Source organism: Amphiura filiformis, chromosome 4, assembly GCF_039555335.1.
Source record: "Amphiura filiformis chromosome 4, Afil_fr2py, whole genome shotgun sequence".
NCBI lineage: Eukaryota > Metazoa > Echinodermata > Ophiuroidea > Amphilepidida > Amphiuridae > Amphiura > Amphiura filiformis.
The window spans coordinates 85,176,258-85,201,477 of NC_092631.1; the positions used below are offsets into that span (position 1 = coordinate 85,176,258).

At 36.1% G+C, this 25,220-nt stretch overlaps 1 protein-coding gene across 1 annotated transcript; it reads left to right on the forward strand.

Annotated features, from left to right (window-relative positions):
• The first annotated feature begins 78 nt into the window (after positions 1-78).
• LOC140151565 (sperm-associated antigen 6-like) lies at positions 79-23,295 on the forward strand. Its single transcript, XM_072173954.1, is given in 10 exon segments — positions 79-240; positions 5,913-6,008; positions 7,256-7,422; positions 15,939-16,122; positions 16,280-16,485; positions 17,018-17,143; positions 17,145-17,345; positions 17,701-17,892; positions 19,651-19,913; positions 21,065-23,295. Coding segments are annotated over 10 exon segments (1,527 nt in total). The 5' UTR covers positions 79-215; the 3' UTR covers positions 21,132-23,295.
• Positions 23,296-25,220: the final 1,925 nt, after the last annotated feature.

Consider the following 25,220-nt stretch of genomic DNA (forward strand, 5'->3'; position numbering starts at 1 on the left):
CAATTAAGGCTTTTCGTGGATAAAACCGGGAATGTCAGTAAATTCAAGAAGAAATCCATCTCACCTCTTCCGGTTCAGGTCAAATTTCGCATAGCAACACAATAGCAACGCGAATTTACTCACGAAGTAGAGTGTATTTTCTCAGTCCTAAAATTGTATCTATTCTTCCGATTTTAAAAGTAAATATAAAACTACAAACTTCTGAACCAAGCGAAATGAGTTCACGTCAAGTTTTGCAAGGTAAGTGAATGAATAAATCGATATTCCGAGTGTTTTAATTGGTGTTTTTTTGCATTGACTACATTTTGCATCAGTTGACTTAAATTTCAATGAAATGAACATGTGAAATTTACTACATGTAGGTCGGAAAGCATGAGTCAGTGCCCAGTGGAGTAGGATTTTAATTTTTCCTAGGGAAGCTTTAATCAGAGGGCTGAGCTATCAGAAACTGCCATCTTCAGAGAGGCAGGGAACCATGGAACTATCATTTGCAAAAAAAAAAGATGTAAAAGAAAGGAGAAAGAGAAGAGGAGAGAGAGAAAAGGGAAGGAAGGGAAGAGAGAAAGAGAAGAGGGGGAAGAAGAAGAAAAGGAGCTATTCCTCTCCCTTCATGCGCTTGCCCAGGGCAGGCCCTGGCCATGGTTAAACTTAAAGTTTGTTCCCCGAACAATGTCTGGTTTATGCGGAAAAATATTGTGTATTGTCTTTAATTGTAGTCATGGTAGTAGGGCGTGCACGCTGCTGCTGCGCAGTGCTTACGGCTTGCGCTATAGCTAAAATAATAGTTTCTCGATCATGAGAGCTCAATAGGCACGCAATGACAATTGCGTCGGCATACAACGTCTACTACACACGCTTTGGGTAGCGCTGCATTTCTTGTGTGTGCACAATTGATCGCGCTATCGCATTACGCAGTGCACGCAGAACCGTCATACTCTTATTATCGAGAAACTATTATTTTATCTAAAGTTGTGCATTGTGTAATGTAACAAAAGCCGAATAATTTCTGCCTTATAAGCCGAACAAACTTAGCGAGAAGGGGGAAGCTCCCCCTTCAGACATCTTTCCCCCCCTGCACAGTGACATCGCCCCGATATCTTCATGGTAGAAATCGCCATGGTAGGTTGAATCCACAGCCACCCATGCCCATTTTATTCGGACCTTATGAGATGCATAATTAGCGAAGTGACCTGACTAAGCCTAAGGCTACTGACAAGACGGGTAATTGATTTTCGCTGTGTGAGCAAGCTTGTATACGACATTGCGGTCAATGGTTATGGTCTCCACTTGAGTGAGTGCCGCTATAGCCTGCTGCGCGCTGTAGTCCATACAGGACCAACGCAATATAAAATTAAGAGTTTTGGTAAAATTTTGAGTTCAAAGCGCACGGCCAATTTTCAAAGCGCACGCTAACGACTATCATATCTGTTCAACACGTATTTTCAAGTGTATGAGACCACATCTGGTTTCTTGAGAAAAATTCATTTACGGGAGATATTCATCATTTTCTAACCCAGTATCCGAAGATTTTCGTCTGATATCAAAATCGTGCATAGCAATTCACATGTATCGATCCCGTGTATTCATTTTAATGTCTCTGCTGCACCAAATAATTATTAGCCAGGCGATGTCGGTGTGCCCTGTGAAATGCTGACCGACGCGGTTTTAAAGTTGTTGGTTTTTGTATTTTGGGCCCATTTTTTGGCAAATTTTCCCACATGAAAGTCACATGGCCTCTCCTGCCAATTTTTGCATGTTTCGTGCGACTTTATTTTACTTTAACACCATATTTCACCAGTTTAGATTCAATATCCTGACTATCGCAAAATTTGTTGTTTGCTTCGCGAACATTTGTACCATAAACTTATTTTGTTGCCAGCAGGTGTTGGATTTTATACTTCAAGAATTTTTTTCCAATCCTATCCCCCCCATGTCAAAAAAGAATCTACTACGCCACTGCTGGTTGCGACTTAATCTTCAAATGCATATTAATTAACTGGGACTTTGCAAATACGCTCTGATAATTGTAATGCCCGAGCATTTGTGTACGCATGACAATACAAACGGGTAAACATGGTCAAAAGAAAGAAATTTTATTTCAAGAAAAGGTGAAATTGGACTGGGAAAGCATGAGAAAAAAGTAAGAACTTTAGGTAAAATTGAACATAAGGGCTATTTCATTATAAATGACACGTTCACAAAAATGGCTTTTATCATATCTGGTTGATATAATTAGGGTGATAATGCAGTGTTATTAACTTAATTCTAAGTATGCCACAAACTACAAGCTACATGAGCATTTTTACAGAATTCTGTCTATTTTTTGTATAAAAAATTGCCAAAAGGTACATTTTTAACCCAATTTTGGAGTCCCATTTCATTTTGCCCATGTATTCTGAATTAATTCTTTGAAAAATTAGGTACATTCTATGGCAATGTGCTTGTTGCAATGAAAATATGATATGTGTGGAACATCATGCAAGTTGAATGGTGAAAATTGGTGCAAAAATGTTAAAATTCAGAGATTCTTGCAAAATTGGCATTTTATGTTAAATAAAAAAATGAGTGTCCTCTCCAATTCATGCCTCCATTTTTGTTAACATTAAAGAGGAAATATAAACCCTTACCCTACCTGTATAATCTGTGTTATATTACCAATTGATGGGACAGGGCACTGATTGAGGAATTCATTTATTTTACATACAGTAGACCACTTGTTCTTGATACCACAGTTCCGCGTTAAAAATTTGTCCTCTCCAGAACTGAAGTTAATTACTAATTGTTGAAATAAGAAGGATTATATCATAGAATGTGAAATTTGTAGAGGAAGAGTGGTCTTCCTTCTACCAAGGTGGCACATGATTTGGTATTTGTTGCATTTTTGCAAGCCTGTATCCACGATTCTGTTTGCAATTTAACAAATGTCCTCTCCAGCACAATTATGTCATTTCCATGAATTGGTAAACAAACTAAAAAATAAAAATTTCAAAGAGCCAAACCCACAAGAAATTTTTGCATTTTATTGCAAATTATGCTTACAAACCACTTTAGTGTTCAAATTATTGTCCAGTTGTTGAGAACACATATGATATTATTCTGCATTGAAATAAAAAAAAAAAAAAATTGCAATATTCCTAATTTAACCAGAATATTAACCCTGTTTGTAGTGGATTTTAAATGCTGGGGATCTTTTATGCAATAATATTGATGCAATAATATTGATGCAGCTATTTCTAAAGTTAAAGTATGCTTTATTATGTGTTAAAAAATGTGTCCTATCCAGAACAAATGACACAGGAGGGTCTTTTATTTTAGGTTTTCCATGACTAGTACAACAGATTGACGCAGAATACTCACTTATGCATCAGTGTAGCTATTGGGCAGGACAAAATGACTATTTCATGAATTTTCATGTGAAGATAAAGTTTATCCTTAAAATATGTAGTAATTTTGCACCATTTATCTGGATTAGTATCAATTTACTAATTGTTTTATATTGAAACTGGCATATTTAAGACACTGAAGTGTAAAGGAACATACAACAATTATTACAGACTAAATATGAATAAGTATGAACCCAATGTTGGTTACATATACTCTTTCAAAGTTGTGTATTAAATTGTTTAAAAAATGTCCCTCCAGACGGCAGCTATGTTTTACACAGCAAAAATTCAATTTAATTTTTTTAATGGTTCCTGAGGGTTTGACGCTCTAATATTTTGAGAATTATTGACCCCGGGGGTGCCAGTTGAACCGTCAATGAAGTCATCACCGACCAAAATTTCGCGGTAAAAGGGTATCTTTTTAAGCATAGGCCACGTCCCGCGCGGGACGCGAAAAGGGTCTCAATTTTGGTGTTTTCTGGAAAAAAGGTACCTTTTTTACAATAGATATGTCGGCGTTTTGGGTTCATGAAAAGATCAAAGGCCAGCATTTGACGTCAGCCGCTGTTTTCGTTCCTGATTGTAAACAACTTCTTACTTCGGTCTGTAAGTGTAATATATTAGTCTTGTGCCCGGTCTTGTACCATGATTAAAACTCGTGATGTTTGTGCATGCTGCCGAAGCGGGCTGCGAGAGACGGGCGTAGAGACTACGAATTTTGTACAAGGTACAGATACTGTGTAATCGGAATGGATTACGACATACGTTTGACTGCTGAACCAGATATGACAGGAACCATGCCTTTTGGAAATCGTGAAGTGACATTTGCCATCGCTGTTTGTCACCCGCGCAAAACCGAAGTTACTCATGATGCAGTCATGTCTACAGTAGAATTCATCTCGACCTTTGCAGGACTTAACCCCATTAAAAGCTATTAAACCAAGATAACACTCATTGAAACAGCTCAACTGATTAAATCGGATCTTCTCTGGTTGTGCACAAGTGACTGTTTTCATGTGCGATATCGCAATAAAGCTGGTATTCATAGCTTCAGTTGGGTAACCGATTATAAAGGAAACGAAAGGAAACAATGTTATGTGTGGCTTTGTTCACTTAAATCAGACAATGGCGTGCTTTTTTGTAAACCAGCATTCTTGAAAATGAGCAACATAATGATTTTTGACTTAACACGGTTTGGAAATAATTTCTTCATATTTTTGGTGTTATCTGTCGTTTACATGTCCTTCCTAAAACAAAAAGTACGACCCTCTCCAAACACCTAAATTAGCTAAAAATTTAGGACATGTTACAAAACTATATTGTCTAGAATTTTAGAAGAGTACTTTTAATATTGGCCGGTTATTTTTCACACAGCGACGTTAACTAGGCAATGTACTATTACCTATAACATTAACTAAAACACCAAAGTACGAATATTTCCAAACATCTAAATTAGCTAAAAATTTAGGACATGTTAAAAACTATATTTTCTAGAACTTTAGAAGAGTACTTTTAATATTGGCCGGTTATTTTTCACACAGCGACGTTAACTAGTCATATCCCCATACTGTTAACGTAGGGCTATTGGTAAAGGTCACGCGTCAATGGGAAAGAGCACTGTGTATTGTGTATAGGAAAACGGACAGTAACTGCAGTATGTTTGTGTTAAGGATGATATTCCAGGCTATTTCATATTATAACAGAAATTGTATGTAAAGGGATTGGAAATACACTAGGTAAATATTGCTTTCTACCTTCGTCAGTGAAAAGGGTCATTGGGACATGTAAGGTCAGTGATATGGGTACCTTTGTTTGCACCATGGCTGTGGTCAGTGATTTGGGTATCCTTTTTTCATATCTTGTCAGTGGTAAGGGTTACCTTTCAGCCCTTGGGCATGTCAGTGTTTTGGGTGAAAAATAAAAGTGTCTGGTCAGTGATGACAACATGCAATGGTATATGAGTGGCACCCCCGGGTTATTGACACACCATCTGAACTTTGAAATGATAATGAATTTGCATGAAATAAATGAGTTTGAATTTTGACCCCTTTTGGGACTCAATGTTGTCATTTATAATGAAATAGCCCATAAGTAATTGAAAAAAAAAAAACCAGCGGGCCGAAAGTCGGGCCCATGAATGAATTCTGTAAAAATATGCGGACCTTGGAAAATGAATAATCCAAAAAAGGGTGAAAATGGTGTAGCAAATGGCTTCATACAATACATGTATGTGCTGATCGAGGGGGCACATCAGACACCCCCTTGCGCCGTGCAAGCGTGACGGCCCGCGCTGTCGTGCCGCATAACAATTATTCACAATTTTATGCTCCACTATCAAAATACCCTTCGCCGCCCCTGTCAACATGGCACTCACTCTGATCATGCTGTAAGATAGCTCTGAAGATGGCACTTGCTAGAGTTCCAAAAGCACAACCTCCTGAAAAGAATTTCTCTCAAGGGGAAAGATTTTAAAATACTACTCACTATCCACAATAAACTTACCTTACAAATTTCCACATTTCTTTGCAGTGTTTGAGCAATATCAAAAGTCTCGGACGACTTTTGTGCAGACAATAGCAGAGCTTGCTTCAAGACCACAGAACATTGAGACACTACAAAATGCAGGTACAGTATAGGATTTATTGTTTTTTTGTTTTTATGTTGTATAAAATTCTTCATGTTGTTAATTTGTTGTTTTTTATGTTATTTTTTTTTAAAGGTGGAAAATAAATTTCTATATGAAATCATAATCTCTCAATATGAGACTGCTGAAAGATAAATCATGTTTATAACTTCTAGTAACAAAATTGAACATGGCGACGAAAAAAAAACCCATAGACAGGCTTCCTTCTGCTTCTAGCGTTATTTTGAGTGGCACACTAAAAACCAGTTTTATGGGCGGACATACTTTTCAAGTAGGATCGGTTGGTCACAATTTTTTTTTCCGGAGGCTAAAATCATCCTAAAAGTATTTTTCAATTATTCACAAGTTTTCAGTCTAAATCCAAAAACAGCTGATTTTAAGAGAATTAAAAAAATCTTCCAAAATGCAGTGATCTGGGTCGGTCGGGCCTTTATAACAGTTTTTTGTTTGTTCTTCTCCTAAATCTAAATTTGATTTAATATTACACTTTTAATTACCGGTATCAATAGATAAACTTGTGCTCAGGTCTTCTATTTTTCAAATGTCTGAAAGCAAATTGATCACTTTGTTCTTTGGAGTGTGTTTTTTAAAATAGTTAAAACTATTTCTTGTTCAATTTTGTGACAACTATAAATATTTGTTGTGTTAAAACCTTTCTCACATCATAAATCTCAAGCTCTTTTGCTAAAGGTGTGACTAAGGGAGGGCTACATGTAGTCAGAGATAACATTTTTGTAGTTTTTGAAGGAGACGCCTTCATTTTCAAAAGTGCATTTAGCATTCAAGAACTGCCAAACTTCAAACACCAATGTTACAAAATTTTGTAACTTTTAAGCTTCTCAAAGAGGTTTATTAGGTTTGTAGAAACTCATAGTGGCCTATATATTATACTTTAATAAAATCCTCTTTTGAATTTGAGGAACGAAATTGTAGAAAACTCATAGTATATATTTCACCTTGTCAAACCAAAAGTTGTTTATTTATTGACTTGACAGTTTTGACCATCTTTGAAAAAAAACCCATCATTTACATCAAGTGATTAGAAGATGGCCATCGCCCAAGATGGTCGAAACTGTCAGGTCAGCGAACAACTTTTGGTTTTGACACAAGACGAAATGTAGTTGCTGAATTTAATATTTCTGACAGTCCTCAACATTTTTTCAGTGTTTAGTGCCAAGCTATATTTTTGTAATAATCTTTTGACATTGTGTTTTTACCTCTGCATCAGGTGTCATGTCTCTGCTGCGTCCACTCTTGTTGGACATTGTACCCACCATCCAGCAGACTGCTGCATTAGCTCTGGGTAGATTAGCCAATTACAATGATGATTTGGCAGAAGCAGTGGTCAAGGGAGACATCTTACCACAGCTTGTGTATTCACTTGCTGAACAAAATGTAAGTGTATGATCAGGAAAATTTTTTTCACAACCAGAGCTACTTCACCTACAAAATATAGCTAAATATGTCTATGGATGACCAGAAGATAAAAAAAGCCTGTTTTTCAAAAGTGTTTTCAACATGCAGGGTTTCAAGTTTTCAACTGTTTAGCCTCTAAATTTCAACTTAATTTTGTTGAAAGTTGTTTATTTTGAACCTGTTACAAAGAGGTGGAATTGCATTGGCCTTCTATTGTACTGCGCACAAAAATTATCCAAACACTTCTTAAAGCCATACAATGTAATGTGTGATTTGCATTTAAAGAATAGATTGCTGTGTTAAAAATCACACATTATGGCTTTAAAATAAAAGCAATGTCTTAAAGACACTAACATTAAATTGAAAAGTAGTGTTCAATATCTGCTTGTTTTCTGTGTGTTTTGTCACTTTTAAAAAGCTGTCTTTTTTAATCAAATTGCTATAAGTTGGGAAAATAAAATCGTATCATACTGAATGAAGTATCAAAATACGTAGAACAACATTCTCTATCTGTCGACTGCTTTATTTTGTAATTTTAGTTTGAAAGTAATTTTCTTGCCAACTGATGTAAATAAATTAGTAAAATATTACAGCGCAAGTTACAGTGAAAAAGTACGGAAAGCTGGCTTCTTTGTGGATGCAGGGAAGGCAAAAAGCATACTGTGATGGATCCAGGGGCGTAGCAAGAGCATCAGGGGCCCATGGACAAGGAGCAGTACGGGCCCTTTTAACCAGGGCGGGATTTAGCCTACCTTATGGGGCCCTGGGCCAGGCCAAAATTTGGAGGCCTCGAACTCACGTGCAGTGGAAGGCATGTGCACTCATGTCAGTGGCCAAGTTTTGGTTTAACTAAAGGGGGACTAAGGGAGACTAACATATTTTGTTCAATTCAATTTCAGACTATTTTGGCTCCAGATCAATATGAAATTAGGTATTTGAATTTGCGCGAAGCGCAGAAAATTTTACAATTTCGTCCTATTTTGACCAAAAAACATGTTGTTATTGGGGTTAAAAGTGAAACGGATGTGCCTTGGCCTACAAATATAAATATGGACTAAATATGGTAGCGTGAAAGTCCCAAAGGATCGATGTGAAATATAGGCCTAAATGTCAGGATCATGAATAGCATAAATACCTGGTCGTCGTTAATTATGAAATGGTTGTAAGATTGATTGTGATTTGCCACGGATTGTGAATTAATTAATTTAAGTAACTTAATTAAAGAAATGAGATCAATAAAGGTGACTCATGACAACATATAAAATTATCAATATTATATTGTACTGGTTTCCCAGCGTAAACTATAAGCTTCACAATGCACAACAATATATTCAATATTCACGTATCAAGTTTACAATTCCAATCTCATTACTGAAATTATCAGCAAAATAACGACATTATTTAATCACTAAAACCAGTCACTTCATCCTGTAAAAGTCACGAGTGCATCGGCATAAAAGCTTAAATCATTGTGGGTTTGTTTACAAATAAACAGCTGATTGCTGTAATTTCCCACGCTCAAATTGATGACGAAATTTAGAGTATCGGACTCTATCGCCGATCTCTCAAATACATTTATTATATTACTTATTTATTAAAAAGCCGAAATATTGATTAGAAAATCGTGACAATTAATGAGATGAATTAACTAAAGAAATTAATGATTATGTTTTATCGATGATGCGTATTTTGTTTATCTGACTGAAGTTAAAAATAGAAAAGCCAAAAACCTGATCACGCCATAAAGCGAGAACTCACTCGGAATTAATCCGCGCTTACTGAGTCTCCGTGATCCAAAAGTATACTAAATCTTACATAAATTAATCAACACATTTCTAGTCAGATATTATATTAAACACGAATCATTACGAATTATTACAACACTCACGTAGCTGATAAAAAGATCAGCGAATCTTTCAGAATGTCCGAGTGCCAAGTGCGAGTTGCAAGACATGAAAAACACGTCCCCCCGGTACAAAGCCTGGGCCGCAACTCAGCCGTTCCAAAACAACACGATCGGCATTTCATTTCTATATCGCGCAAGCACTATTTGGGGACGCCATGATTATGTACGTCAGCTGCGCCTGCAAAGCAAGCACGCGATACCTAAGCAAATGAAATAAAGAGTTAAATGAATAGATTATAACATATGATAAAAATATGATTAGCGCTGCTGAAGTTTAAATGATGGTTTTCAATATTAGTAGGCCTACTGAGGAGCCTACTGGGGGTTCCGTTACATTACCCCCTTCTAAGAAAACATTTTGTCCTCAAAATACGAGGTAATATTGAAAAGATATATACATAATAAAAAATAGACACCAGTTATCAGACAATAGATCTACTGTCACATTATACAAAACCAAGTCCTACATCACAATTACCAGTAATGCCATTCCTGAGCATAGGAATCCACCATCATCCAATCTCATCTCAGGAATCAGGACTATTTCGACATCCAACATCATAATGTCACTGAATAGCAAATCTACAGTCATCTCCTGGTTCATCGTAAATTACATTGACATTCAGATATTTTTAAGCCTACTAAAAAAAATAAAACACAGTATAAAAAGTCATGAAGAACGAGAGTTAATCAGTGCTTACGTTAACTTCCTGGGTAAACAATCAACTCAGTTGAATTTCGTTAAATGCACACGAGAACTGTATCCAGAATTATGAAATACACGAATGATTGAAACAATAACAAAACAGTCCATGCACAAATTATTTCCAATGTTTACATGCACGCATAAAATGTTTGAGCTGCTACTGACAGCCCGTATCCCATAAGCAGGAACTACTTTGTGCTTTTTAAAATTTACAAAATTGAGCAGCCAAAATAATGGATTCTGGTACGAATTCTGATTCTTACATCCACATAAGCACATTTTTAAACGTGTTTGTAAAGACAAATAATAATTAAAAAGAATTATCCCTTTTATGTTGAGGAATAAAACATACTTTAAACATGTGAGATAAATTTATCTCCAGAAACATTCAATTTGCGCTATTTACCTTGGAAACAAACATGTACAGTTGTAAACATGTACACACAAGTGCACACGTACATGTCATTTCATTCATTAAAAAAAACCAGCTGATCGCCAAACAATAACATTTGACAATCGATAATGAACTGTCAAAACAGTTGTACGATATTTAGAATAGAAATGTACCAACTGTTCAATGTGGTGAGCAGTTAAATTTTCTATCAACACTTGTATGGTTGTTCACCAATAATAATTTAAAGATTTCCAGTGCATGTTTTCCAGCCAGCATGGCCAGGAATATAAACAACAAAAATGTGAAATTTTCAACACTGCTTGATGACGTCCATCCATGTCTCTGTGGAATATTATAATGTCTCTCTGTATAAACGTTGACTGACTACAGAATGGTATTTTAACATGGTGAAACATTGAAGACTGAAAGGTAAAGTGGTGACAAATTAATGCAATTGTGTCTACAGTTTATGCAGACATGTATGCATGACATGTAAGCTTATAAAAGTAAACATACAAATTCATTTCATCAACAATATAAAAAGGTTTATCCATCCTTCCATCATTCCTGGTTGATGACGTCTGTCACTCATGCACTGTGTCAGGCTGTGTCCAATCTTGAACTTCCATCCTCAGGTAGGAACTGTATAACTGGAACACTTGCACTGAAGTTGTAATCTCCTTCGCCAATAATGTCTTTGACTTCGTCGTTGTCTTCGTTGCCACTCTGATGCACTTCTAAGAATCGCACAACACAAGAAGAAATTATTTAATTAAGTTCATTAGTTCTGCAATTAAATGATAAATTGCTCTTGGTAGTTTCCTCTTCTGCTTGTAGTTGTAGTGCATGGCTTGTAGGTGGTTTACTTGAGAGGTCTCCGTCTTTGAGGTTTTCACGGTAATTTAAAATGTCTGTGATGGTGAGTCGTAGAACAGCCTGCTTTCCAACTTCGTCTTCATGGATTGAGTCAGTAGAACATCCATCTGGAACATCACACCATCGTCGTGACCTGGTGGTTGTAAACAAAGTTACACTGAAGCCATAGCTTCAGTCATTTTTTAGAGCAGGCTCAGTATTATTAATTCAGGTAAATTAAATTACCATTGCAATCAAATTATTGCAAGTTTTGGTGTACAATGAAAATCTTGTACAAATCTGATGAGGTTAAATTATAAAATACATTGTTCTTGTTGTCATTGAACAATATTGTTTGTTCAAAAGCATTTTAAACTTTTGAACTGCATCATACCAAATCAAAAGAAAAATCATGCCATTACCGGGGCCCTCGGTAAGTGCACTCTTCAACCTTTGATTTGATATTAATTAATTATAGTGACAATTCTTAACATGAAATACACCATGAAACTTGTGCATTTTTGCACATGTGAAGTCACTAAACCTCTTCATTATTTCTTGTGGTGACAATTCTTAACATGGTTGAGGTGTTACCATGAAACTTGTGTAACTAACTGCGCATGTTACACATGTGAAGCCACCAAATGTTCCATCAAATTAACGGATAGCTCGCATTTTCCAGGCTCGCTTTTGAGCGGAGGGAGATTTCTTCTTTGTTCTTTCAGGTGTTAATTGGACCTGAAATATTTCCTCCGTAATGTCCTCTATCAAGTCAGTGATGGTTTTGTCAATGATAGTTTTTGACTCCATATGACATTTTCTGAGTTCTTCGGCCTTGTAAAAAGACTCTGTTTCCACCGCTATTTGTACCATGGCATTAAACGAGGCAGGTTTGGCATGTAAAATGTTCAGTCTTACCCGGCTATCTTGGATAGCATTTACAAAGTATTTCTTTGCCAATTCTTGTGTGGAAGAATCAGGCATTGTAGGAAAGACTATTTTAACCAGGGTGCGAATATCATGAGCCAAATCAGGTAAAGTTTCATTAGGATTTCTGACTCTATTATTTAATTTCATCCAAAATAATTCTTCCTGGTTTTCATGACCAAACCTTAGGTTCAAGGAAGTTACCAGTGATTGGAAGTTGTGTCTTTTTGAAACGTTCACGTCACTTAATACTCCCTGTGCCGTACCTCTTAAATTTGCAGCTAAATGCATAGCTTTATCATAATCGTTCCAATTATAGTAGTCTGCTACCAATTCAAACTGTAGCAGGTAGTTGGACCATGATGTTGTACCATCATATTTATCTAGTTTAATGTCAGGCTTGTTTGGCGCATACTCAGAGTCATGATAGTCGTTAGACTGAGAGTGTGCAGTGGCTTCACTGAATGATGCCATGTTATCCTGCTCGTTACTATTTTGGTACTTTGAAGCCGACACATTTGGATCACTGAAACGAGCTTCAGTCAACATTTTGACAATGCATTCTATAGCTGCTTCAATCTGACCAACTTTACTGTGTAAAGAGGCTATGTGCCATTGTTCATGCTTTTCTTGCATGTCTGAGTCCGAAGACTCGTTGCAATTGGCAGTGGTGACTATCATGGCATTAGTTCAATTTTCTTGACTTCAGCCAAATTATTTGACAGATTCTGTATGCTCTTGGCATGAAGGGTTTGACCTGCTTATTTACAGTATTGTCGTCAAATGCCCTTAACTTTGTGTCAAGTCGGTATCAAAGAACACCTCATTGTGATCTCGATTCCGATTTTCAAGTTTCGAGTCACGATCGAATTTGAAGTTGATTTTCGAGTTTGAAGTTGTTGAGGTTAATTGCTCTTTAACATGAGGTTTTTATGCTTACGTTACTGATCCATCGTTTAAATCTACTTGATCCTTTACTAACACTATTTGTAGCCAATTTTATAATAATGCAGGTCGAAAATCTGATAAAAGACTTTCTATCCCACCGCTGCCACCAAATGAAACGGATGTGCCTTGGCCTACAAATATAAATATGGACTAAATATGGTAGCGTGAAAGTCCCAAAGGATCGATGTGAAATATAGGCCTAAATGTCAGGATCATGAATAGCATAAATACCTGGTCGTCGTTAATTATGAAATGGTTGTAAGATTGATTGTGATTTGCCACGGATTGTGAATTAATTAATTTAAGTAACTTAATTAAAGAAATGAGATCAATAAAGGTGACTCATGACAACATATAAAATTATCAATATTATATTGTACTGGTTTCCCAGCGTAAACTATAAGCTTCACAATGCACAACAATATATTCAATATTCACGTATCAAGTTTACAATTCCAATCTCATTACTGAAATTATCAGCAAAATAACGACATTATTTAATCACTAAAACCAGTCACTTCATCCTGTAAAAGTCACGAAAGTGCATCGGCATAAAAGCTTAAATCATTGTGGGTTTGTTTACAAATAAACAGCTGATTGCTGTAATTTCCACGCTCAAATTGAATGACGAAATTTAGAGTATCGGACTCTATCACGATCTCTCAAATACATTTATTATATTACTTATTTATTAAAAAGCGAAATATTGATTAGAAAATCGTGACAATTAATGAGATGAATTAACTAAAGAAATTAATGATTATGTTTTATCGATGATGCGTATTTTGTTTATCTGACTGAAGTTAAAAATAGAAAAGCCAAAAACCTGATCACGCCATAAAGCGAGAACTCACTCGGAATTAATCGCGCTTACTGAGTCTCCGTGATCCAAAAGTATACTAAATCTTACATAAATTAATCAACACATTTCTAGTCAGATATTATATTAAACACGAATCATTACGAATTATTACAACACTCACGTAGCTGATAAAAAGATCAGCGAATCTTTCAGAATGTCCGAGTGCCGAAGTGCGAGTTGCAAGACATGAAAAACACGTCCACCCGGTACAAAGCCTGGGCCGCAACTCAGCCGTTCCAAAACAACACGATCGGCATTTCATTTCTATATCGCGCAAGCACTATTTGGGACGCGCGATTTGCGTACGCGCTGCGCCTGCAAAGCAAGCACGCGATACCTAAGCAAATGAAATAAAGAGTTAAATGAATAGATTATAACATATGATAAAAATATGATTAGCGCTGCTGAAGTTTAAATGATGGTTTTCAATATTAGTAGGCCTACTGAGGAGCCTACTGGGGGTTCCGTTACAAAAGAAAGATGCATAGGGCAATTTTGGGGCCCCCAAATTTTGGACCCGGGCCCATCTGGCGCAATGGTACAAAATTCTGGCCCTGCTCTCCATTATCAGCCCTTATTTAATTCTCGCTTTTGTGCTCGGGGCCCCTGAACCCTCGGGGCCCATGGACTTCGTCCACCCTGTCCACCCGCTTGCTACGCGCCTGGATGGATCTACAGGCTGAGTCAAAAAGAAGTAAACTCATGTTTGAGGGGCTGTAACTGAAATCTGAAAGGATTCTGCTAAAAATAAAAATACCACTGGAAAGAGCAAATTCTACACGTCTAAATAAAATCAAGAATTGTTGCAATTGCTCACAGCAAACTAAAGTTATACTCAATTGAATACAACCACCCATTTTTGTAGCTGCACACGGCTGATTGATATTCATCCATTTCAATTTCGACGAATCAGCAAAGTGCTAACAGGATTTATTGTTGAAAAGACAACTTTTGCATTTAAATAATATTCAACAAAGTCCATGACGGTACTATAGTTTGTAGGGATACCAATTCAAGTCTTTACGAACGATCCGGCAGAAGCTTGATTGAGGAATGTTGGGTAAAGGATTGAGCTGATCTGTGGTCTTGCTGTAACGCATGTCTAACTTATATATCAATTTTCACTTGTGATCTAGCAGTTCATGGTCTACCTGAAGCTTCTGACTGTCTCTTCCTTAGTGTCCCATACACATAGCGCTTGTTCAATTTTTATATACTGCTCCCTTACATGAAACCCGGTTAGCTCTAGGAAATTGGAGACGAAAAAGACGCTGAACTTCAGTGGGACTCTGAGTTTCATGATACTTAAATCGACAGAAACATGCGCTCCCGATGCGGTAAATTGTGGTGCCATGTTGTCATTTGGCCCGTTTATTATAATGTAGTGCAATGAGGTAAAATTCATATTGAAAAGAGCCCTTTAACATGTAGGAATTATTGATCGAAACCACACCTGCCACAGAATTTTATTTGCATTTGAATATCGCGCCTTACCATTCAATATAATTCAATATATTCAAGTGAAACCGTGTGCACCTACAAAAATGAGTGGTTGTATTCAAATGAGTATAACATGAGTTTGCTGTGAGCAATTGCAACAATTCTTTTTTTATTTAGACGTGTAGAATTTGCTCTTTCCAGTGGTATTTTCATTATTAGCAGATTCCTTACAGATATCGAGTTACAGCCCCTCAAACATGAGTTTACTTCTTTTTGACTCAGCCTGTATCAATCTTTTACTTTTTCAGATGATTATATTTTTTGCATTCATGATACGAGGGTCCAATTTCACATAGGCTGATTCTGTAGATTCTCTGAGCCCTGCCTCTAGTGGTTTAGTTCATTTTTCTTAAAATAATAAAAGTGACCAATATTCTTTGCTTTGAATCATTCACAGAGATTCTACAAGAAAGCAGCAGCATTTGTACTGCGAGCTGTTGCTAAGCATTCCCCTCAACTTGCTCAGTCAGTAGTGGACTGTGGAGCATTGGATGCACTGGTCATATGTCTAGAAGAATTTGATCCTGGTGTGAAAGAAGCAGCTGCTTGGGCCTTGGGATACATTGCAAGACATAATGCAGGTAAATATGTGCATTCCAATGATTGACTTTGAGGAGTTTCATCCATAATGTTGTATCCCAATGTCTTGTTTGTTTCTATGTTTGTTTGCATTGTTGTAGTTATTGTTTTTGAGAAGAAAAAAAATGAAAGTTATAAATTTGTTTCCTCCTTTTCCAGAATTGGCACAGTCAGTAGTGGATGCCGGAGCAGTTCCCTTACTTGTTCTCTGCATCCAAGAACCAGAGCTGAGTCTTAAACGTGTAGCAGCCTCTGCCTTGAGTGACATCTGTAAGCATTCACCTGAGTTGGCTCAGACAGTGGTAGATGCTGGAGCCATTGCTCATTTGGCACAGATGATCCTTAACCCTGATGCTAAACTCAAGGTAACTTAATAAGTATTAATTTATCAGTTGCCATATGAAATGACAATCTTCGTTACCGTGATACTCGTACATGATATTATATAAAGGTGTGGATTTCATCATTTCCCACTGTTTTCTGCTTGATTTTGACATGAAAGGTACAGCAAATATTACACCTTGATTGATATTGTTCAACTGAAATTTGGGATATCGGTGTCCCCGCACGGGTGTGGATGTCAAAGGAATAGCACAGTGTATGTTTTTTTTAAATGTTAATGAGATGGTTTAAAACTTCAATACAAACTATATCTGTTTTAGAAGCTGTAAGAATATATTTTCCACCACAGCCTCATCTATACAGAAAATGTTACCAGACTATTAATAAATTTTCTGTTAAAACAAATGTTATTATTTTATTTTGAAAAGCATCTGATCAACTGTTCAATTGACATTAAGAGACAATCATAAAGTTTCATCAAAATGCTAGTTTGTCTCAGAGGTATAATAGAAATAGTGTACTTATTAAATGTGACAACATATTTTTGATCCACAGCGTCAAGTCTTCTCCGCACTCAGCCAAATCTCCAAACACTCAGTAGATCTGGCAGAAATGGTTGTTGAAGCTGAAATCTTCCCTGCAGTTCTCACCTGCCTCAAGGACACAGACGAATACGTACGCAAAAAATGTGGCTACTCTGATCCGCGAAATCGCGAAACACACCCCAGAGTTGTCACAATTGATTGTGAATGCCGGCGGTGTAGCAGCAGTGGTGGATTATGTGGGAGAATCAAAGGGAAATGTCAGGTTACCTGGAGTGATGATGTTAGGCTATGTGGCAGCTCATTCAGAAAACCTGGCTATGGCAGTTATTGTATCAAAGGTAAAGATTGTTGGGAGTTTACCTAGGATAGGTCTATCTAGGTTAACTGACAGCATATTATTTTTGAAATTGACTTTTCACCCTAAATCTGGACAACTGTTTCTGTGCTATGTGTCCAAGCTAACCTTATTATCTGCATTTGAAATTTGAACATGCATGTACAGTAACAAATATCATGATGAAAATAAAGCATAATTATGGTGTATTATTTTATTCAGCACAAGTAATAACAAGAAAAATGCAATAAATCAAAAGTGATTGCTAGGTGTCATGAACAAAGTCACAAAGAGCAATCGAGTCATGACAAATATTGAAGTATTCATAAATAAGACAATTCTTCCATTGCTCATTCCAGGGTGTAACTCAACTAGCAATTACTTTGGCGGAAGAACCAGAGGATCACATTCAGGCAGCTGCAGCTTGGGCCCTAGGTCAAATAGGTAGACATACCCCAGAACATGCTAAGGCAGTGGCTGTGGCTAATGTATTGCCAAAATTGCTGGAGTGCTATCTCCGAGCAGATGCATCTGAAGATCTACAAACTAAGGTAAATGTTGCAATGGGTAGCTCAAACTTGCTCAAATTGCAGGCCATGTTTTCTGTAAAAGTCATTCGGGTAGATAGGAGAATTTACGTATGTCATCTCGGCATCTTATCAATTGATTATCACTTGACTTTCAATATTTGATGAATCTTCTGGGATGATTCTTGAATGAAAAATGGTTCTTTGACCATCCAATGATCAACATATCCAAGATATAGGTCTTACATTTTGGGCTGCTACAGACTCCGAGTATTCGACGTGTAATATTTGATGTAACATATCTAAGTTATTTAATCTAGTCCCATTCTATTTCCAGTAATGTTTAAGATCTAATGAATGTTTGATATCTCAAATTGACTAATAATACAGAATAACAAATTCTTGTGCACTCAATCTAATTTGACTGGACCAAACTCAGAGGATGCCTCTAATACTGGCTTATATCCTGGATACACACACCTGACATACCTGTGTCATAATGGTCCATTATCATGTGACAGCTATTTACAACTTTAACAACTGCTTATATGGATATAACCCACAAGGCCTCAACACACTAAATAAATTCATGGTCAGAGTGATCCAAGGCACTCCACAAACCATGTAGTGGCATTTAGGGTCATTGTGTGCAGTGCCCTATGTCCCAGTTGTCCCTATATTTTAAATACCATTGCCGCCAGAATCAACTTCTCAACTTTGAACTTTTTCATTTGAGTAAATTGGGACATACAGCATAGGTGTTGAAGTTATAGTTTGTTTGACTTATAATATTTGCAAATTATTTTTTTTTTGTTACTGCACGCTCAATAAAGTCCCAACTTTCACTTGCATAAATAAAGTGCACATCAACCACATAACACACATCCAGCATAAGTACTGTGTGCACGCCATTCTATATCAATAGTCAATTCATGTTGTTATAGCTATAGTTGCAATTTTCTCTGAGAACAATTTGAACATAACTGTTGGGCTTGAACATGTACAGCCACCCACCAATGCACCAGTGTCAATCACCTGCAACCTCACATGCTTCACTGCTTACATTTACCTTAAGGGATCTAAAATGAGCATTTATTGCGTTTGACAGTATTTTTGTGGGACATGAGAGCACCTCAGACCTATCGAATTGCATTCTGAATCTGAAGCATGTCTTTCTGATATCAAATAATTTTCATTTTTGAAAATCACAATATAATACAAATTTTATGACAAATTATAAAAATTTGATATTTTTCAAATTTTGATATATAACAGTCCTCAAGTAAATTATATAAATCTAATGACATATTCTTAAAGTGTATGTAGCAGGAGGAAAAGCCGACGGTCAATTGAAAATTTTGACCTTTCATATTGAAGATATGGATTTTTTCCCAAAAAGACCTAATTTTTTTGGTGTTTCGGAAAAAAATCCATATCTTCAATCTTTAAAGGTCAAAATTTTCAATTGATCGTCGGCTTTTCATCCCACCTACATACACTTTAAGTATAAATCATCAGATATATAAAGTTTACTTCAAGTACTGATAAATATCAAAAATATCAATTTTTAATGATTTGCCATAAAATCTGTATTAAATTGCTAATTTCAAAAAATCAAAATTATTTGATATCAGAATGACATTCTTCGTATTCAGAATGCAATTCGATATGTCTGAAGTGCTCTAATGTCCCACAATAAATACTGTCCAAACGTTCATACCCCACCCCTTAATTTAGATAACTGAAAGTTTCCTATAAAACACAACTTTTTTAATTTCACAGGCAAAGAAGGCACTAAAAAACATCCTTCAAAAATGTGTGCATCTACCAGCTCTGGAGCCCCTCCTCCACGATGCCCCACCAAACATTCTCAAGCATGTTGTCGGTCAGTTTAGTAAAGTCCTTCCACATGACTCTGCAGCCAGAAGACTCTTTGTCACCAGTGGTGGACTTAAGAAGGTCCAGGAGATTAAGGCAGAACCAGGAAGTGCTCTTCATGAGTACATTAATACAATCAACAACTGCTTCCCTGAAGAAATTGTTAGGTAAGTTTGCTAGAAAATGCAAAGGTTTCTTTTTATATTACTGTTCAAGCTAAACTTACTAAGGCTAGGGAACCAACTGAAAAATAGATGACGCCTGGTCAGCAACTATTTTTGTTGAACACTTCCTTGCCTTTCTGTACCAAAACTGGAAGGGGGTAAAAATAACATTGATGGGTTTTAAAATTGATGTTAACCCTAATGGAACCCATGGTTTTTCGACTATCGGAATGGAAAGAAGAAATGAAAAAGGAGAGAAGATGAACAAAGGCCACTTGGTACCCCCGGGGATTCAAACCTCGGACCCCTTGACTGCCAAGCAAAAGATCACCAACTGGTAGCCACAGGGGTGTACGGGCCAGCTGTGGCTATGTATGACTTAGGCTGATTGTTTCATGGCATCATGTGGAATTCATGTGCAGTGGTTTTCCTAGTGAGATTTAGTGAGTTATACTCTGATCAGCTCTTGCAGAGATGTCACACTTCTTTTTCTTTTCTTTTTTTCTGGATCAAGAACTAAATGCTAGGATCATTCATGGTTGACCTACAAAACATATTGTTTGTGTTTTTAATATGCAAAGTGATGGGCGAGAGCTCCGCTCGCTTTGCTCGCTACGCTTCGCCTTATGCAAAAATGTACCAATTTGAAGCCCAATGAATCTTGTTTTGCAAAACAAGATTCATTGGGCTTCAAATTGGTACATTTTTGCATAAGGTGTTTTGATGGACCTATGAATTGAAGGAGGAAAACATATATGAACAATTTTATAACTTTGCAACTAAGTATGCCAGGGATTTGAAGGATTTTAACACTTGTAATCTTAAAGGTATTGAGTATGCAAGTTAGGAATGATGATTTTAATCAAAATTGTCTACTTTGGTCTAGTCTGAGTGGATCACACTGTGTCACATTTGGAAATTAATCTAACTAACGTGGTACTATCCATCAGCTATGTATCATTGTATTGTTGTTGATATTGTTTCCCTATAGCTTACAAAATACTAATTTCCTTTGGAAAATTGATGGTATTGTAGTTATTCAATCAAACAGATCTTTGGTTGGTAAACTATGTCTAGTTGTAATTCATTAAAGCTGCTAGTATCTTTACTAATATCTTTTCCCTTTTTATTTTTCCTTTGTCTCAACATTGCAGGTATTACTCTCCAGGATACTCAGAGAAATTACTGGATAGAGTGGAGCAGTACCAACCAGTGGCTTAACCAAATCTTGTACATTCTCATGAAATCACATATATCAGGGCTGATATGGGAACGCAAATTGTGCTTTGTTGAATTTGGTCATCATAATGTGCAACTTGCTTATTCACTTGCAATCTGACTTTTGAGTGTCAAAGTGGGAGGGTGTCATGCAACATGCCCTTACTGAATGTCACATTTTCATAGCTGGGAGGTCATGTTTATAGAACTTTATTTTGTAACTTTATAAGTGTATTAATTTTGCTTACATTGTTTTATGTGTTAAATAAAAGAGTAATTTAGCAGTGTTTAAACACTTTGTTACACTGACCACAAGCAGGAGTGTAATTGCTTTATTGTATTTGGCAAAGTAAACAATAATTTTTCTACCAGGATTGATATATATGCAACATTCCTCTGCCTAATTACAATTTGTTCTTTGCAGAGATTACACTAGTGACTAGATTCCAGAGAAGTACAGCCTTTATTTATCTTTTCAGCGAAGCCAACATGAACGTGAAAGTGGGATGGCTCGCGGGTCCCCTCCCGAGATTACATTACCCAGGCAGGAAATACCCTGCCCGAAATTCCAAAAATAAAAATTAATTTGATATCATTAATAGAGTATGACACAAATATAAGTTTTTATCAAATATCAATTTTTATGTTAAAAACACAAAACATCATGCAATTTTTTTTTAAGGTCAACCATGAATGATCCTAGCATTTAGGTCTAGGTCCAGGGATACTACGAAACCGAAAAAATAAATAGCTTTAAAAAAAAAAAAGAAAAATGCGCTGGGTACCCAGGCACAAAATTACCCGAAAATCACTCCCCTAGTTTGCATGTCGCCGGGGCATGTCGATCAGAGCAAGAGAGGGTTGTATTTCTCTGGAACCCAGTGCAGGTTTCCAATTTGATTTCTTTAGAATTGTAAACAATAGTGAAATGTGATGTCCCTTCAGAGCCTTGTTATGTTTACACATAATAAATAATAATAAAAATTATTATGTACAAGAATTTGATACTAACTTTGTTGAGTGTAAATTTTCAATGAAACTGATGCAAATATTAATCATTATTTTATGTAAATATGAGAGTATAGTTATGTATTGTTTGTTTAGGTTTTAATAGTATTCATGCAATATGTTGTCATTGGCAAACTTCATTAAATACTTTGTACATAGCAAACAGGCCATATCTCGCAGATGTCAAGTACAGTTTGCATATTGTTACTGCACTGTGTATTATGTAATTAAAATTATTAGATAATACAAGTTTGTAATACTTCATTTGTACAAAAATACATTTTGACAACAAAGAAGTAAATATGTTTTACTTACTGCATGGTGGAATGCAAAAGCTTGCAAAACAAGGATCCACTTGACTTGGATTTCCCTTTTTCTTGATAAATTTTATTGGACAATATTTTCATGTTGAAGAATGTGTAGGAATGGAATATATGAATGATATTAAACTACAGAAGTGTGTTTGGGATGTCATCATTTGCAACTTGTCCTAAAATATTCAACAACATAAGCATGCTTAACACAGCTTAATGTATAACTTTTGACTTGCATTATCACAATAATTATTAAAAGAAAATATATTTCAGCAACTTATTTTGCACCTTTCATAAAATTGAATAAGAGCTTGGAATTGAAATATTTGTTTGTTGATGACACCTATCGCTTTCAAAGAGGTATTCAATTCTTATCAACTCATGCTGTATTGCTTGCGTGTTTATTTGCTCCATTTCATTTACACCCACAAACCTATGACAGTGAATGGAATTTGTCTAGTATGACGTCACAAGGTATCACAATAGACTGAACGTATAATAACAGACCAGTTTGTCTCCCAGTTTTATCTGTAAGACAAAAATCTGCTTAAGTTTATTTTGACAGAATTTTGACCCCTTTTTATCTTTATGAAATGCTGTAATCCTGTAATTAAGATCACTTATCCGTCCAGACTTTAATAATAAATATGCAAAACAATTTAAACAATCAACTTTCTCCATGTAGTTTCACAGTATCAATACAATTCCCATTTGTTATATTTTACCAGGCCTATCTTTCTAAGAAATGTATTCACTTGTATTATAGAATGTAATTTTGTACACATAAATGTAAGTGCCTTCAGATGTGTAACATTTTACTGTGAATATAAAACATGTTAACTTAAGACATACATACTGAGTGGAGTGGTCTGTTTGTGTGATTAATAAACATCCCAACATTTTCCCATTTTGAGACCTGCTTTGAATATGATAGTATACCCCATTGTGATCCAATTATCATTATTGTATTACATGAGCCATTTTGCTGAAAATGAAACCCCATCATAATTAGACTTACGTTACACAGATATGGCCATTTCAGTATTGCCCAGAACAATAAAATACAAAGGATGTTGAGTACTATCACATCACAAAATTTTGAATTTTGAGGTGGTGGGTCTTTGGGAGTTGACAGTGTACCAGTAAAAGGGGGTCTTTTGAAGCTGCATACAAGTGGGGACAAAATCTAGGGTCTTTCTTAGCTTTCTGGTTGAAAATCGCCTGAAAAACCCAGAAATATGAGGATTGAGTAATTTTGGAGTCTTTTAGAGCTGAAATTATCAAAATCAAGGGTCTTTTTGGTCAACTATAGGGGGTCTTTCAGAGCTGCGAAATCCAAAAGGGTCTTTCCGGGGGAACCCGTATGGTCATTTGTGTTAAGACCCCCCCCTCGGTGTATATCATTAGATTTATAAAGTTTACTTTGAGGAGAGGACTGTTAAATATCCAAAATAAAACAAAATTTATAAAAATTCAAATCAAAATTATTTGATATCCGAAGGACATTCCTTGTATTCAGAATGCAATTTGATATGTCTGATGTACTCTTATGTCCCACATTGCTATCCGTTCCCTTAAGGGCTCAGATAGCAACATATTTTATGTGGGACCTGAGAGCACATCAGACACCAAATTGCATTTTGAATACAAGGAATGTCCTGATATCAAATAATTTTGATATTTTTTAAATTCGCGATAAAATACAAAACTTTATGGCAAATTGTAAAACAATTTTTGAAATTTAAACAGTCCTCATAATTAATTGTATAAATCTATTGATATATACTTAAAGTATATGTAGCTGGGAAAGAATTATTTGATATCAGAAAGACATTCTTTGTATTCAGAATGCAATTTGGTGTCTGGTGTGGTCACAGGTCCCACAAAAAATACTGTGGCCAAGATCCTTTGTGAACCGGCGGCCATGATGAGCGGTGAGAATACACCCCCACTGGTCACGCCACTGCATCAAATAAATCACACAGGAGCATTGGTATTATATCACATGAATGAATTTATTTGCTTACAGCTGAAACAACATGGTAGACAAAATACACATTCAAAATGTTTGGATCTACCTCTAGTAAGATAGCAAAAACAATACAAAATGTTGTCTGTGAAAAGTCTGTTTAATTTGAATTTACTAGGATAGACTGATGACATTTCAATGCAAGGATAGCAATTTCTATTTGTGTGCCCATAATTATTGTGACATTCTAGAATCCAAGGACTCAATCCAAGCCTTGCAGTTCATGTGCTATTTGGAATGATAAATTGACCCTTTGGTAAGATACAATCCCTGTTGGAGCTAGAAACATACAATGGCTTATTTAATTCAGTTGCAATCCATACACCCTATAAGAGACATGACCTTAATCGGCCACACAGGGAGTGTAAATTTCAAATAGGGTTATCTGTATGGATGACTCCATTTGAAATCTACACCTGCGGTGCTGTGCAGGAGATTATATTCATGTCTCCCATAAGGTATATATGGTTTGAAATGGAATGCCCAATTAATGTTTGGTTCTTATGGCATATTCTGGGACTCACAGAAATTGGGCAATGGTCACACAAATGCACATCACTTTGGACATACTTAAATTTGTTTCCAAGTAATTGACAAGAAGAAAATAACAAAGATACTTTATGTAAATTAGAAAATTACCATGACAGTAACTCCAGTCAAACAAAACGTCAAGTACATTCCAATCCCCCTTGTCTGGCATTCTGTTATCAGACTGACAAAGGAGTGGATAAAAACAGATGA